A 15,478-nucleotide genomic window follows, 5' to 3' on the forward strand; every position below is an offset into this window, starting at 1 on the left:
GCCTGAAACGATTTAGGAAAATCACGGAAAACCTAAATCAGGATGGCTGGAGACGGGATTGAACCGTCGTCCTCCCGAATGCGAGTCCAGTGTGCTAACCACTGCGCCACCTCGCTCGGTGTACTGTTTGTGTTAGGGATCCTGGATACAACTGGAATGGCTTTTGCACTGCATTAATGGAGCTACAGCAACACTGATGTCCGAGCTATCCAGTGTCTCCAATAAACTATGTCACATGGAACCAAGTACCTGTTATGAAAGTAAACTTGTCCCCAAGAACTAACACTTCACAGTGACGGCATACTTAGTGAGCAAATCCGTACAAAGTACATGCCTGCCTCAGCCCAAGTGTACTCCTATTTGTACAAATATAGAATGTTCCAGTGAATTACAACATTTTGTAGGTATGGATAATGCCTGATGAATGTCATCTGCCAGCATGTGTAGTGCCAACAGTAAAATTCGAAGGTGGTGGTATTATGGTGTGGGCGTGTTTTTCATGGAGGGGGCTTGCACCCCATGTTGTTTTGCGTGACACTAACACAGCACAGGGCTATACTGATGTTTCAAGCACCTTCTTGCTTCCCACTGTTGAGGAGCAATTCGGGGATGGAGACTGCATCTTTCAACATGATCGAGCACCTGTTCATAATGCATGGCCTATGACGGAGTGATAACACAACAATAACAACCCTGTAATGGACTGGCCTGCACAGAGTCCTGAGCTAAAACCTACAGAACACCTCTGGGATATTTTGGAATGCTGACTTTGTGCCGGGCCTCACCGACCGACATCGATACCACTTCTCAGTGCAGCACTCTGAAAAATAGACTGCCATTCCCCAAGAAACCTTCCAGCACCCAACTGAACGTATGCCCGTGAAAGTGGAAGGGGTCAGGATAAGGGTGTGCCAACTGCATATTGAATTTCAGTATGACCGAAGGAGGACGCCACGAACTTGTAAGTCGTCGTCAGCCAGCTGCCGGATACTTTTATCACATATTGTGTGTGTGTGTGTGTGTGTGTGTGTGTGTGTGTGTGTGTGTGTGTGTGTGTGGTTAACTACGTGATCTACCCAAAAAATCTTCAGCATTCTTCTGTAACACCACATTCCGAAAGCTTCTATTCTCTCCTTGTCTAATCTATTTATCGTCCATGTTTCACTTCCAAACATGGCTACACTCCACACAAATACTTTCCAAAAAGGACTTCCTGACACTTAAATCTATACTTGATGTTAAAAATTTTCTCTCCTTCAGTCTTCAGAAACAGTTTACTTGCCATGGCCAGAAAACATTTTACATCCTCTCTACTTTAATCATCATCAGTTATTTTGCTCCCCAAATAGCAAAATTCATCAACTACTTTAAGTGTCTCATTTCCTAATCTAACTCCTACATCATAACCTGGTTTAATTTGACTATATTCCTTTATCCTCATTTAGCTTTTGTTCATGTTCATCGTATATTCTTCTTTCAAGACACTGTCCATTCCTTTCAACTGCTCTTCCACAATTACAGTGTCAACGGCAAACATCAAAGTTTTTATTTCTTCTCCCTGGATTTTAATTCATACTCCAAATTTTTCTTTTGTTTCCTTTACTGCTTGCTCAAGACACAGACTTAATAACATCGGGGATAAGCTACAACCCTCTCTCACTCCCTTCTCAACCACTGCTTCCCTTTCATGCCCCTTGACTCTCATAACTGCCATCTGATTTCTGTACAAATTGTAAGTAGCCTTTTGCTCCCTGTATTAGAAAGAGAGTATTCCAGTCAACAAACATAGATTTGCCTTTCCTTCACCTATCTTCGAAGGTAAGCCATAGGGCCAGTGTTGCTTCGCGTGTTCCTACATTTCTAAGGAATCTAAACTGATCTCCCTGAGGTCGGCTTCTACCAGTTTTTCCATTCGTTTGTAAAGAATTCGTGGTATTTTGCAGCTGTGATGTACGATTGTTCGGGAATTTTCACACATGTCAACACCTGCTTTCTTTGGGATTGGCATTATTATGTTCTTCTTGAAGTCTGAAGGATTTCACCTGTCTCATACATCTTACCCACCAGATGGAAGAGTTTTGTCATGACTGGCTCTCCCAAGGCTTTCAGTAGTTTTATGGAATGTTGGCTACTCTCAGGGCCTTGTTTCGACTTAGGTCTTTCAGTGCTCTGTCAAACTCTTCGCACATTATCATATACCCCCATTTCATCTTCATCTATGTCCTCTTTCATTTCCATAATATTGACCTCAAGTACATCACTCTTGTATAGACCCTACATATACTCCTTACACCTTTCCGCTTTGCCTTCTTTGCTTAGGACTGGTTTCCCATCTGAACTCTTGATATTCATACAGGTGGTTCTCTTTTCTCCAAAGGTCTCTAATTTTCCTGTATGCAGTATCTATCTTACCCCAACTGATACATGCTTCTACATCCTTACATTTGTCCTCTAGCCATCCCCGCTTAGCCATTTTGCACTTCCTGTCCATCTCAGTTTTGAGACTTTTTAGTCCTTTTTGCCCATTTACTGTATTTTTATATTTTCTCCTTTCATCAATTAAATTCAATCTCTCCTTTGTTATCCAAGGAATATTACTAGCCCTCATCTTTTTACCTACTTGATCCTCTGCTGCCTTCACTATTTCATCTCTAAAAGCTACCTATTCTTCTTCTACTGTATTTCTTTCCCCCATATTTGTCAGCTGCTCCCTAATACTCTCTCTGAAACTCTCTACAACCTCTGGTTCTTTCAGTTTATCCAGGTCCCATTTCATTAAATTCCCATCTTTTTGCAGTTTCTTCAGTTTTAATCTACAGCTCATACCCAATAAATTGGGATCAGAGTCCACATCTGCACCTGGAAATGTCGTACAATTTAAAACCTGGTTCCTAAATCTCTGTCTTACCATTATGTAATCTATCTGAAACCTTCCAGTGTCTCCAAGCCTCTTCCACATATATAACCTTCTTTTATGATTCGTAACCCTTTTAGTGCCAGACGTTTTCTCAAAAGATCATGTTAAAACTGCCATGCGATTTTACAGTAAAATGCAGACCTCTGCCATACTTGCAATAAAATCTAAACTAATGCATAAAGGAATGTAATTTTTTTTTAATTTTTAGGGAATGCTGCTGGATACAGTAATATGTGCAATACACATTGTCAAAGAACATATTTTCAGAGAAAAAAATTATTTTCATGATGGGGTTTATCAAAAAAAATTAAAACTTCGATTTCAGTTTACTCTGAGATGATGATATACTCAAAAATTTCAGGTATTTATGGAATCTCTGTAGTTTCCTTAACAAAATCATCATAAAGGAATACAAAATTTTTTTATTTCACCAAGAAAAAAATCAAAAATAACATAACATTACAAAAAAAATTGTTTTGCTCTGAACGAGTTCTCAGTTCTTCAGTCATAAATCACTGACAAATGTGAGGTTGCAGTAATGACAACTATTTGCATACATGCTGACCAACACATGAAGGATGCAGTCCTTTCTTGCAACAAACACATACTGTTCGTGAACGCCGCTTCTTATCCTTCGTAGAACAAACACTCCCCGGAAGAGTCTCTACACCATATACTGTTGGAGCAGGTACATTTATATCTGTTGCACTTGTGGTTGCAGTCCTCGCCTGAAACCACTGTTGAGAAAGTTTGCATATGACTATGCTGTTAAACTTCAGCCGTGTTAGTGGTTTGTCGCTGGGGTTTAGGCTTTCCTTGTACAAAACATATGCATTCAGCAACATCCTGGCAATTATGCTGAACACTACCTTCTTCCACATCTTCACAGTCCTCCTCTCATCTAAATAGCAGTATGCTATCATATCAGATGAGTCAATGCCACCCATATACTTATTACATTCAAAAATTACATCTGGTTTCTTGACTGAATGTCTATTGCGAATTGTCTTTTCTGATGATGTAGCAGAGGATGATGTACTCACAAGGAGGACTGGATTTCTCTGCGATTTCTTCTGTCTGAAGCCACAGAGAAGTATAAAAGATTTCTTGAAAAACTTTAGCTGACCTACAGCATAATTCAACAGAAGACCACGTGGCAAGAATTTTCTGTTTCTTCTAGTTGTTCCCGTTAGATAAGTGCCGACTGAATACAGCTTTTTTGCCAGAGGAATAGATGTAAAAAAGTTATCACAAAACACCTTTTTGCATGTAGCTCCCAAGAGCTAGTAGTTTCATGACGACTACACATCCCAGGCCATTCTCTTTTATTTCGTTTTTGTCATCATCACTTTTTGCACCACGGTATGCATAAAACCCTAGATGGTAATTTACTACTGAATCACACAGCATCCAAAATTTGACTCCCCATCTGTGATGATGTTTATTGGGAAGGTACTGGATTAGCTGTGAGTGCGCCTTTGTCCCAACAAGACTTTCATCTACACTAAGTTGCTGGTGTGGAGGGTAGTAGTGACGGAAAACATTGTTGGCAATATCCACCAACACTTGAAATTTGGCTGTTGGATCATATAATGGGTGACCAGGAGGGTGAAGTTTCGAATTGTCTACAAAATGTAAGAACCGCAGCAACAATTGAAACCTGTTGCATGAAAACATTTGCGAAAACCACGGTGTCAACAGGTTTGCATCAGTTGACCAATAACTAAAAATTGTCAGTTTTTTTATCAGTCCCATATTCAAAATCACTGCTATAAAAGCCTTCATTTCTGTTACAGTTGTTGGTTGCCACTGTTTGATTCTCAAATTTGGTGATAAATGCGTTGACTGAATCACCTGGCGAGCATATCTGTTACACTCAGTCACCATAATTGTAAGAAGCTGCTGCATGAAGAACAAATTGAAAAAATCAACTGGTGTGGCGTTTGCTGGTATATGTTTAGGGCCTGGTACTTCTGCATACACAAAGCATGGAGGGGGCGGATTATCTGATGCCTCATCCATTATTTCAACAAAAGTATTTGCACTGCAATTCAGTTGTGTTTGGTCGTCGTCGTCATTTGCTGATGCATAATCGTCACTTGAAGAAGAAAACGACGAGTCCTCTTCTCCACCGGACATCTCATAATCCGATTCACTTTCTGCAAATCCTGCAAATTCATCTTCACTTCCACTACTTATCATATTATTGTCTAAATCACTCATTTCGAACCGCAACTTCTTACTTGACGACGCCATGCTGCCGCAAAATACTCGGTAAATAAACAACACCAGAGGAGTTTATTTTACTCGAAATATCGCACTGACAATCGAAAAGAAGATCGATATGCTGTGCCTTCGACCTTCCTTCTGCGTCTTGGCTAGGGAATACTAACAACTTTGCCTTCAAGCGCTTAAAAAATGAATGATCAGATTGTTACTGGCATTTTTCGCCGAAAATCTGGATAACGATCAGATCGTATTTGGCACTAAAAGTGTTAAACAAACTTGTAGCTATGATTATAAGTTATGCTCTGTGCAAAATTCTACCAGGCGGCCTCCTCTTTCATTTCTTACCCCCAGTCCATATTCACCTACTACTTTTCCTTCTCTTCCTTTTCCTACCGTCGAATTCCAGTCCCCCAAGACTATTATATTTTCATCTTCTTCCACTATCTGAATAATTTCTTTCATCTCATCATACATTTCTTCAACTTCTTCATCATCTGTGAAGCTAGCTGGCATATAAACTTGTACTCCTGTGGTACGTGTGGGCTTCGAGTCTAGCTTGGCTACAGTAATGCGTTCACTATGCTGTTTTTATTTTTTTATTCATTATTAAACCTACCCTGCATAACCCCTATTTGATTTTGTATTTATAACCCTGTTTTCAACTGACCAGAAGTCTTGTTCCTCCTGCCACTGAACTTAACTAATTCCCACTATATCTAACTTTAACCTATCCATTTCCCTTTTTAAATTTTCTAACCTACCTGATCAATTAAGGGATATGACATTCCACGCTCCGATCCATAGAATGTGTTTTGTTTCTCCTGATAAAGACGTCCTCCTGAGTAGTCCCCGCCCGGAGATCTGAATGGGGGACTATTTTACCTCCGGAATATTTTACCCAAGAGGATGTCATCATCATTTAACCATACAGTAAAGCTGCATGCTCTCAGGAAAAATTACAGCTGTAGTTTCCCCTTGCTTTCAGCCATTCGCAGTACCAGCACAGCAAGGCTGTTTGGGTTGATGTTACAACGCCAGATCAGTCAATCATCCAGACTGTCTCTCCTGCACCTACTGAAGAGGCTGCTGTCCCTCTTCAGGAACCACATGTTTGTCTGGCATCTCAACAGATACCCTTCCATCGTTGTTGTAGCTATGGTACAGCTATCTGTATAGTTGAGGCATGTGAGCCTCCCCATCAGCGGCAAGGTCCATGGCTCATTGGGGGACGGGGGGGGGGGGGGGGGGGGGATTTTAAAAATGCATGTCTATGTTGGTCACAAAAGTAGATATGTAACTGATCTCTCGCCAAAATCGAAACATTGCTCAGCTAGTGTTTTGAGGTTACCTGGTACTGGGAGTCCAGGTTTCACTATTCTTTTGCCACATTTCTACATTACATAAAAACAACGTGTACAGGTTGTGAAATTTTCACCAGATGTTACTACAGCTAGTTAGTGAAGAAGTATTAAATGTGAAATGAAACTGCTCCCCTGAATGTACTTCACCAGACAATTCCTTCTATCAGTCTTTCCTGATGTATTCATAACCACAGCGTCATTGTATCACTTGTTTACTCACACATAAATCATGAAGTCTCAACATCATATCATCTTTACACAGTACAATATGCTATGCAATACAGTGAGTGAGTGACAATATTTCTACAGTTCTGCAGTCTCCTCCAATACATTGAACAAAGTGTCAGACACCGCTCTTAGCATTGTGCAATAAATGTTGAGCATGTGAGGGCCCCTTAAAGGTAACAACTTAGCATGTAGTTGAGGTAGACAGACATGAGTAAGACTGAAAATGTTGAGCTTTAAGACAATGTCTTCCAGCTGACTCTAGCAGAAAGCTCCAATTCTTTTTCAGGGAGTACTACACACTTGCTGGAAAACGGAGAAACATTTTCAGTATTGTTTACGAGGCTATCATCCAATCAGCACCTCAACTTTTTACCTTTTCCGCTATTTATAAAGCATCAAGGACTTTCCATTACCATATTTATTTTCAAATTTCATTACTTTAAGTCAATGGAGTAACTGTATGCTGGAACACAACAGCTGAATGAACAACAGGCAGATTACAATGACTGATTATCATCTACAGGTGAAGAAATCTTATACTTCTTACCTTACAAATTGAAAGATAAGATGGTCTGAAATTGTGTGACCACTGAGACACACAATGAGCTTCATCAATACATGCAAATGCTATTGGAGGTAGAAGTTTCAGAAGGCCACCAAAACCTTTTGATTTTACACATGATGCCACTGCTTCAGGAGAGACTAACAATATTTGCAGTTTTCCTGACTTCACCATATCAGTGACCTTTTCCCTTTGTTTTTCTGTCTGATTGGTATGTAGACACGCTGCTTGTAAACAGGAAGATATTCTCATCACCTGTAAGAAGAGTGAGTGAAAACTATAATTTCATTCCAGCTGACATGATGTCTGAGAACATATTTATAAAATAAAATAATGGTATATTAGGAAAAAATTTTCATCAAAATTATTGATTGTAATTTCTTCCACATTATGATGTCAAATTAATGTGAAGTAGTGTCATTATTTTTACATTGTAAACAATCATCACTAACAAAAATAATTAATTTCCAGAACACACCTGATCTTCCATTAATGAAACTAGTGGAGAGATAACTAATGTTATGCACTTGCTACGCTGAGCAAACATATAAGCTGGTAACTGATAGCACAAGCTTTTTCCTGAACCTGTTGCCAACATTAGTAATGTTGATTTCCCAGAAAGTATCCTCATTATTGCCTCCTCTTGACCATGACGAAAACTGTCATGTCCAAAAAGTTTTAGGGCTTCATAAACTTCCTCTGGCGTATCTGACAACAGTAAAAATTTGCAGTTTAAAGCAGCTGTAATGATTTCACACAGTTTAAATTTCTAATCATAGCACAACATACTATACATTTTTAAGTGGACAGATAAAAAAAATTCTCACACAAAGTGGCAGCAGTAGAACACAAATATAAAAAGAATTAAAGTTTGTAGGCTTTCAGAGCCAGTGGCACCTTCTTCTGGCAGAAGGGGTGAAGGGGAAGGAAGAGGGTTGTAGAAAAAGGGCTGGTAAGCATTAGGAAAAGGGGTAGAATTCAGGGAAGTCACGCAGAACCCCCTGCTAAGGGAGACTTACCAGATGAGATGAGGAGGGAAAACTGATTGTTGGCAGTCCCTAACAATCAGTCTTTCCTTCTCATCCCATCCAGTAAGTCACCTCTGATTTGAGGTTCTGGGCAACTTTTTCAGACTCTACCCCTTTTTGTAAACCTCGCTAGTTCTTTTCCTTCACCCCTCTTCGTTTCTTTCAAAACTTTTGTCAGAAAAAGGTGCCACCAATTCCGAAAGCTTGCAAACTGTTATACCTTTTACATGTGTGTTGACCTGCCGCGGCTTGTTGAGTGGATTTTTTATCTATCCAATTACATTATAGTTTAAAAAATTGATTATTTTCATTGATATACTACATATATTTGGTACATTATGAACATGTGTGAATTCCTAAGGACCAAACTGCTGAAGTCATCAGTCTCTTGACTTACATACTACTTAAACTAACTTAGGCAAAGAAGACCACCACCACACACACACACACACACACACACACACACAAGGGAGGACTCTAACTTCCAGCGGGAGAGGCCGCGCAATCAGTGACATGGTGCTGCTAACTGCGTGGCCACTCTGCGCGGCGTTACATTATGACGAAAAGACTATCAAACACAACTGAAAGAAAAAGATATTACTTGCTTCTTTTAGAAGAAGACAATATGTGAATCAATGACAAATAACAGATACCACAGTTTTGACTTCAGGTAAAGATAATTCAGCGTAACTTCCTTTACATTATTTTATTTGGTTCTGAATAATTAATATTATTCCTTTTTCTCTAATTTGTAAGTACTTGCCTTATATATTGACCTAGTAAAGTTAAAGCACGTTAAAAAAAATTGTAAAACAAAACTGACAATACTCGTTAAAATGTTACAGGAAAAATATACAACTGTTCTCATTCCACATGTTCATAATACTCTTTTTCTCTTACTGTACACATTTTGCATCATGTTTAGCAGTTCAAAATAAATGGAAAACATGGTGCATAACTATTCCATAATTCCACATAAACTCAAGCTTTGTACAACAATGACATTATTTGTGTTTCCTCCTCTTTCTTAACCATTCTGCAGCTACGGGCAAACATGTATGCCCAGCAATTAGAATGTACAGACAGCTACAGACATAGGCAGGAAGGCCTGACAGCTAAGGGCATTCAGGTATGCCCAGGTGTGGGAGCTACGGGTAATCAGCGACTCACTGCTGTCCACGTTTCAACATTTCTGCGAGTGCTGTCATTATATGGCTCTTCTTCATTATGTCAGAAAGTGATACTGCTTTTACCTGCTCCTGGGTCCTTTCTGATTACGAGCCTTGCACTGGGCCAGTCCTGTTTCCACATTTGGTGAGCCAACAATGATTGCCTGTATTGCCTTAACAATGTCGAGATGTAATTTATCGGGACAAGGAAATATTGGAATTTATCATAAATGGTAGTGATACTTTGGACTTTTTTTCAGATGAAGATTTGGATGTGTCTGGGCGTACAGCTGATTCTTCAACATCACAAGAAACTTCTTCAGAAGATTCTTCTCCTGAAGTGGGAAGAGATGATGAAGCAGTAGCAGCAAATTCGTCATGAAAAAGAATGTATAATTGGTCGGAGAATCGTCCTATAATGATATGCCACCGTTTCGTGAACATATTTAGCATACATGTAAATGTAGGCTTTGAAGATTCGGTAAGTCATTTTTTGTACTTTATGTCATTTGAATTTGTTTCTGTCATTTATAACGAGATAAATAATTATTACATATTTCTTAATGAAAAAATAAAGACAGTGCCCAGCAGATTCGCATGTTGGAAGCATATACAGCCTGCAGAATTATATTGCTTCTTGGTACATTCCATGCTTATGCCAAGAACTAAGAAGCTAGAAGTAAACAAATATTTTCAACAGATTCTTTACTTCAAACACCAATATTTTCTCACATAATGTCCACAGACTGGTAGAAACTGATTCTGCATTTACTGCACTTTAGTAACAATTTGACCACATGTCAAGGTATTCTGGTGAAAATGCAGCTGATTGTACAACATACAATGAAAACAACTCAAAAAAGCCATACCCCTTTAGAAAAATCTTAATAAATGAAAGTTTGCTTCTTTTCAAAGGAAAGCTCCAATTTAAGCAGTACATAATAAAGAAACATAGCCATTTGGTATGAAAATTTTAGTTCTTTGTTATGTATAAAATAATCACATTTAGATTACAGTGTATACACTGATGCCAGCATGGAAATAGAGTGCGGAAATGCTAACGGGTGAAGATCAGGCACTGTTGTAAGTTTGTTATTGCCATACCTCAAAGAAGGTCGTACCATTTATTTAAACAACTGGTATTCGAGCCCCGAATTATTCCTATGGTTCCAGGAGAAATGTACACCACCATTGGAACAGTACGGAAAAAAGGGAAATGTTTACCACCATTGCCTGGCAAAATGAAAAAAGGGGAAAAACAATTTAAGTCCTTTGGAACACTGTTGGTACCAAAATGAATGGACAACAAAGAAATGTGGATGGTTTCAACCATAAATAGACCATATTTTGTTGAAACCTAAAAAAACGAACACAAACCAGGTGAAAATAAACTGAATTACACTTGTGTAGTGAAGTATAATAAGTTAGTGGGTGTTGCTGATAAGACAGACATTATTGAATGCATAGTGCATCTGAAATACAATGAACTGCAAAAGAGGCTATTCTTTCATTTGCCTGACTTTTGTGCACTGAGTGCAAAAACAATTTTTAAATAAAAAGGTAACAGAACACACCAACGGCAAAATTCCACTTGGAACTGATCTGCCAGATGCTATATAAATTTAATGGACAAACATGTAAAACTGAGGTTCAATGGATATCAAAACAAAAGACTCCCATTTGACTGCAAAATAAAGAAGGGCTTTACTCGGGGTACCTCAGAGCAATAGACAAAAAGCAAGTTCCCCAGATGCTCTGTGTAGTATGTACTGCTAATTCGCCATCAAAAAAGAAAGGCAGATAAAGAGCAAAAATTGTGATGTTGCTCTTTTCATGGTGCCATGTTTTGAAAAATATCACACACTAAGGAAATATTAGGATGTTTCAGTGACTGAGTATGTTGCAAGAAAAGGAAAGTAAAAAGAATAAAAAATTGAAAAGAAAAAGTACCAGAAAAGGCTCTTAATTCAGCCAATAGCAGCCTGCATCAAAAATGAGGATGAGCAACCACAAAATTAAATTTTACAGAATGATGATGATGATGATTAGTGTTTTAGGGCGCACAACAGCGAGGTTATCAGCGCCCGTTACAGAATGCAACAAACTGAAAGAGGGAACAGTGAAGAAGGTAGAATATTACTCCCAAAATTTTTATTATAGAGAATCGAGTTTAGACTTCAATTATAAACAAACAATACGCTTATCGCAAAATGAGTTGTACTTTAGTTTCTGATGTTTAATTCTACGTGAGGGACAATATGTTTTAAAGTTCAATTATTATTCTTTATTTATGATTATAGTAAGAACGGTTGGCCCAAGTTTTGGGCACCTTCACTAGGAATTGCTCACTTTAAACATATACATCTTAAAATATATTTGCCTGGTGTCAATGAAATTTTAATGGGTTACAGACAAATACATTGGTAGTCTAAATAGCAAGTTACAGAATTTTTCAGTAACAAATACAAAAGCTTTTCTTTTTTTATAAAGTACTTTTTTCTCAGCTCAGGATAAGCTTATACACTCCTGGAAGTGGAAAAAAGAACACATTGACACCAGTGTGTCAGACCCACCATACTTGCTCCGGACACTGCGAGAGGGCTGTACAAGCAATGATCACACGCACGGCACAGCGGACACACCAGGAACCGCGGTGTTGGCCGTCGAATGGCGCTAGCTGCGCAGCATTTGTGCACCGCCGCCGTCAGTGTCAGCCAGTTTGCCGTGGCATACGGAGCTCCATCGCAGTCTTTAACAATGGTAGCATGCCGCGACAGCGTGGACGTGAACCGTATGTGCAGTTGACGGACTTTGAGCGAGGGCGTATAGTGGGCATGCGGGAGGCCGGGTGGACGTACCGCCGAATTGCTCAACACGTGGGGCGTGAGGTCTCCACAGTACATCGATGTTGTCGCCAGTGGTCGGCGGAAGGTGCACGTGCCCGTCGACCTGGGACCAGACCGCAGCGACGCACGGATGCACGCCAAGACCGTAGGATCCTACGCAGTGCCGTAGGGGACCGCACCGCCACTTCCCAGCAAATTAGGGACACTGTTGCTCCTGGGGTATCGGCGAGGACCATTCGCAACCGTCTCCATGAAGCTGGGCTACGGTCCCGCACACCGTTAGGCCGTCTTCCGCTCACGCCCCAACATCGTGCAGCCCGCCTCCAGTGGTGTCGCGACAGGCGTGAATGGAGGGACGAATGGAGACGTGTCGTCTTCAGCGATGAGAGTCGCTTCTGCCTTGGTGCCAATGATGGTCGTATGTGTGTTTGGCGCCGTGCAGGTGAGCGCCACAATCAGGACTGCATACGACCGAGGCACACAGGGCCAACACCCGGCATCATGGTGTGGGGAGCGATCTCCTACACTGGCCGTACACCACTGGTGATTGTCGAGGGGACACTGAATAGTGCACGGTACATCCAAACCGTCATCGAACCCATCGTTCTACCATTCCTAGACTTGCTGTTCCAACAGGACAATGCACGTCCGCATGTATCCCGTGCCACCCAACGTGCTCTAGAAGGTGTAAGTCAACTACCCTGGCCAGCAAGATCTCCGGATCTGTCCCCCATTGAGCATGTTTGGGACTGGATGAAGCGTCGTCTCACGCGGTCTGCACGTCCAGCACGAGGCGCCAGGTGGAAATGGCATGGCAAGCCGTTCCACAGGACTACATCCAGCATCTCTACGATCGTCTCCATGGGAGAATAGCAGCCTGCATTGCTGCGAAAGGTGGATATACACTGTACTAGTGCCGACATTGTGCATGCTCTGTTGCCTGTGTCTATGTGCCTGTGGTTCTGTCAGTGTGATCATGTGATGTATCTGACCCCAGGAATGTGTCAATAAAGTTTCCCCTTCCTGGGACAATGAATTCACGGTGTTCTTATTTCAATTTCCAGGAGTGTACTACAAAGTGTGTGTTAGTTTTCCAAGTTCTCTTTTGTCGTTCTCAGAAACTGCAACCACAGTGACCTTACAGTGTGATACAGATTTTATAAAGAGTATTATCAAAGAATGGTTCTTAGCGTGCTGAACTTGCAATTAGCTGACAATGGCTGTAGCCCGCAGTGCTTGTCAGCTGAGTCAGCCACCCGCTGGCCCGGTACCCAATATGTTCATCCCTGTCAGACAGACAGGCAAGCAGGATGTTTAACCCTCGCAGCCCCAAAAGTGTTAATCAGCTGAATCCATGTCCCAGTTCATTTCTAATGGTAAGCCATTAATTATGTTAGTTAGTACCATGAAGCATGTGAATAAAATATGCACCCTAAAACTGTGGGGTTACAGAATAATAATACAGAGCACAAGAACTATCAAATGTAAATCATGTTTTACAGTCCTATACTTACACCTGTACACAGTAAGTGATGTACAACAAGATTGCATGCCATAGCATTCTAACTAACTTTTTCTTTTCCTAGCACACAAATTCCTACATCCTCGGGTCTTTTGAAAACAGAATGTGTAGTCAAAATATCCACGGGTGTGCTGCCAGTCTATAGTGTCCAACGGGCACAATATTTCGGCAATCATACATGTCGCCATCATCAGTTCCCTCTGAGCAGCCATAGCGTATGGATCTCCGTGCCGGCACGTTCACAGGAGCTCAGTCCGTCAGTTCACCTGATGATGGCGACATGTATGATCGCCGAAATATTGTGCCCGTTGGACACTATAGACCGGCAGCACACCCGTGGATATTTTGATTATCAAATACGCCGGGAGAAACTCAAGAATCACAGAATGTGTAGTGTTAAAAAATCCTAATTAAATTCTGTAGTTGTATGGTGTCAACATCTAGTTTTTATAGCAGCACCAAATCTACACACTCAAGTAGAAATTCTGTCTGCTGCTTCTACAGATGAATTGGTTAACTTATAGTCTTTGGATTTACATAATTCTTTGAGTAACGAGGGTGACTTCTGAGCCTATCAAATTACTTAAATTTTATCATAATTTCCTGGTTTGAGTGTCTCTGCTGTCCTCAGGAATATCTTTAAAACAATATTTTAAGTAATTGTTCACTACATGTGTAGTGAACAATTACTGCCAAAAGGCAAGTAAATAATTAAAGCCGTATTTATGGAGTTCAGTGTTTCTGAATATGTGCGTGACATTTAACTCATAAAGGAAGGCCACAGTGTTAGAACCACAGATTTACTTCAAACTTTGAACACTTTTGGTAGTCCATTAGGACAACATAATGGGCAAGTACTAAGGTGTACTACTGGAGCTATTTAGAGAAAATCCCAAGATAACTTTTATGTGTCAGTGATGTACAGATTCATTGCAACCCAGAACACAATATGGTGGTGTACCTGTAGTTCGTATGCAAACTCCGTAACCAATGGATCAAGTTCAGTCCCCCCCCCCCCCCCCCCCTCTCTCTCTCTGACACTAGTAATAGTATTTCATACATATTACATTGAAAAGGTAACGTGGTCAAAAGACACATGTATTTGCCAGGACAATTATTGAATTTCCAACGTTATCTGGTTGTTTGCTAAATTTATCAACACTACAAACATTATATTAATAATTATTGTTAAGTAAACAATCAAATTCATAATGTTTCCCTGAAAACGTAAGCCTGTCAAGATTTCTGAAATCCCTTAAATCTGCACTCCAGTATTGAGAACCACTACACACCTGGATACTTCAACCTGCAGACACAGGCTTCAAGGATGAGGGACAGATTAAGAAAGACCAAGTCAATCACCGGTATAAAGAGGTGTAAATAACTTTATTCAATAACACAGTAAATTAAAATAGGCCAGAACATAAGAGTAAATGTCAATTAACCCTCAGATGTGCTTTCAACATTACAATTTGCACGATAATATTTTTCATATAGATGCAGAAAACAAATTCAAATAGCATCTACTACATCGAATGAATGCAATTTTTCCGCAGACACACACACAGAATCTTCAGAGCCTCTAAGAAAAAACAAAGCTCATTGACATTTTGAAA

General features: G+C 40.2%; 1 protein-coding gene across 2 annotated transcripts in view; it reads right to left on the reverse strand.

The window, feature by feature from the left end:
• LOC126196938 (ATP-dependent DNA helicase Q4) overlaps positions 1–15,478 on the reverse strand; it is a 139,816-nt gene that overhangs the window by 75,535 nt on the left and 48,803 nt on the right. For both annotated transcript variants that reach the window (XM_049934600.1, XM_049934601.1), the window contains 2 exons: positions 7,776–8,005; positions 7,283–7,552 (listed from right to left, as the gene is read on the reverse strand). In XM_049934600.1, coding sequence (XP_049790557.1) covers positions 7,283–7,552; positions 7,776–8,005 — 500 coding nt within the window. The remainder of the gene's footprint in view (positions 1–7,282; positions 7,553–7,775; positions 8,006–15,478) is intronic.

This window comes from Schistocerca nitens, chromosome 1 (genome assembly GCF_023898315.1).
Source record: "Schistocerca nitens isolate TAMUIC-IGC-003100 chromosome 1, iqSchNite1.1, whole genome shotgun sequence".
Lineage (NCBI taxonomy): Eukaryota > Metazoa > Arthropoda > Insecta > Orthoptera > Acrididae > Schistocerca > Schistocerca nitens.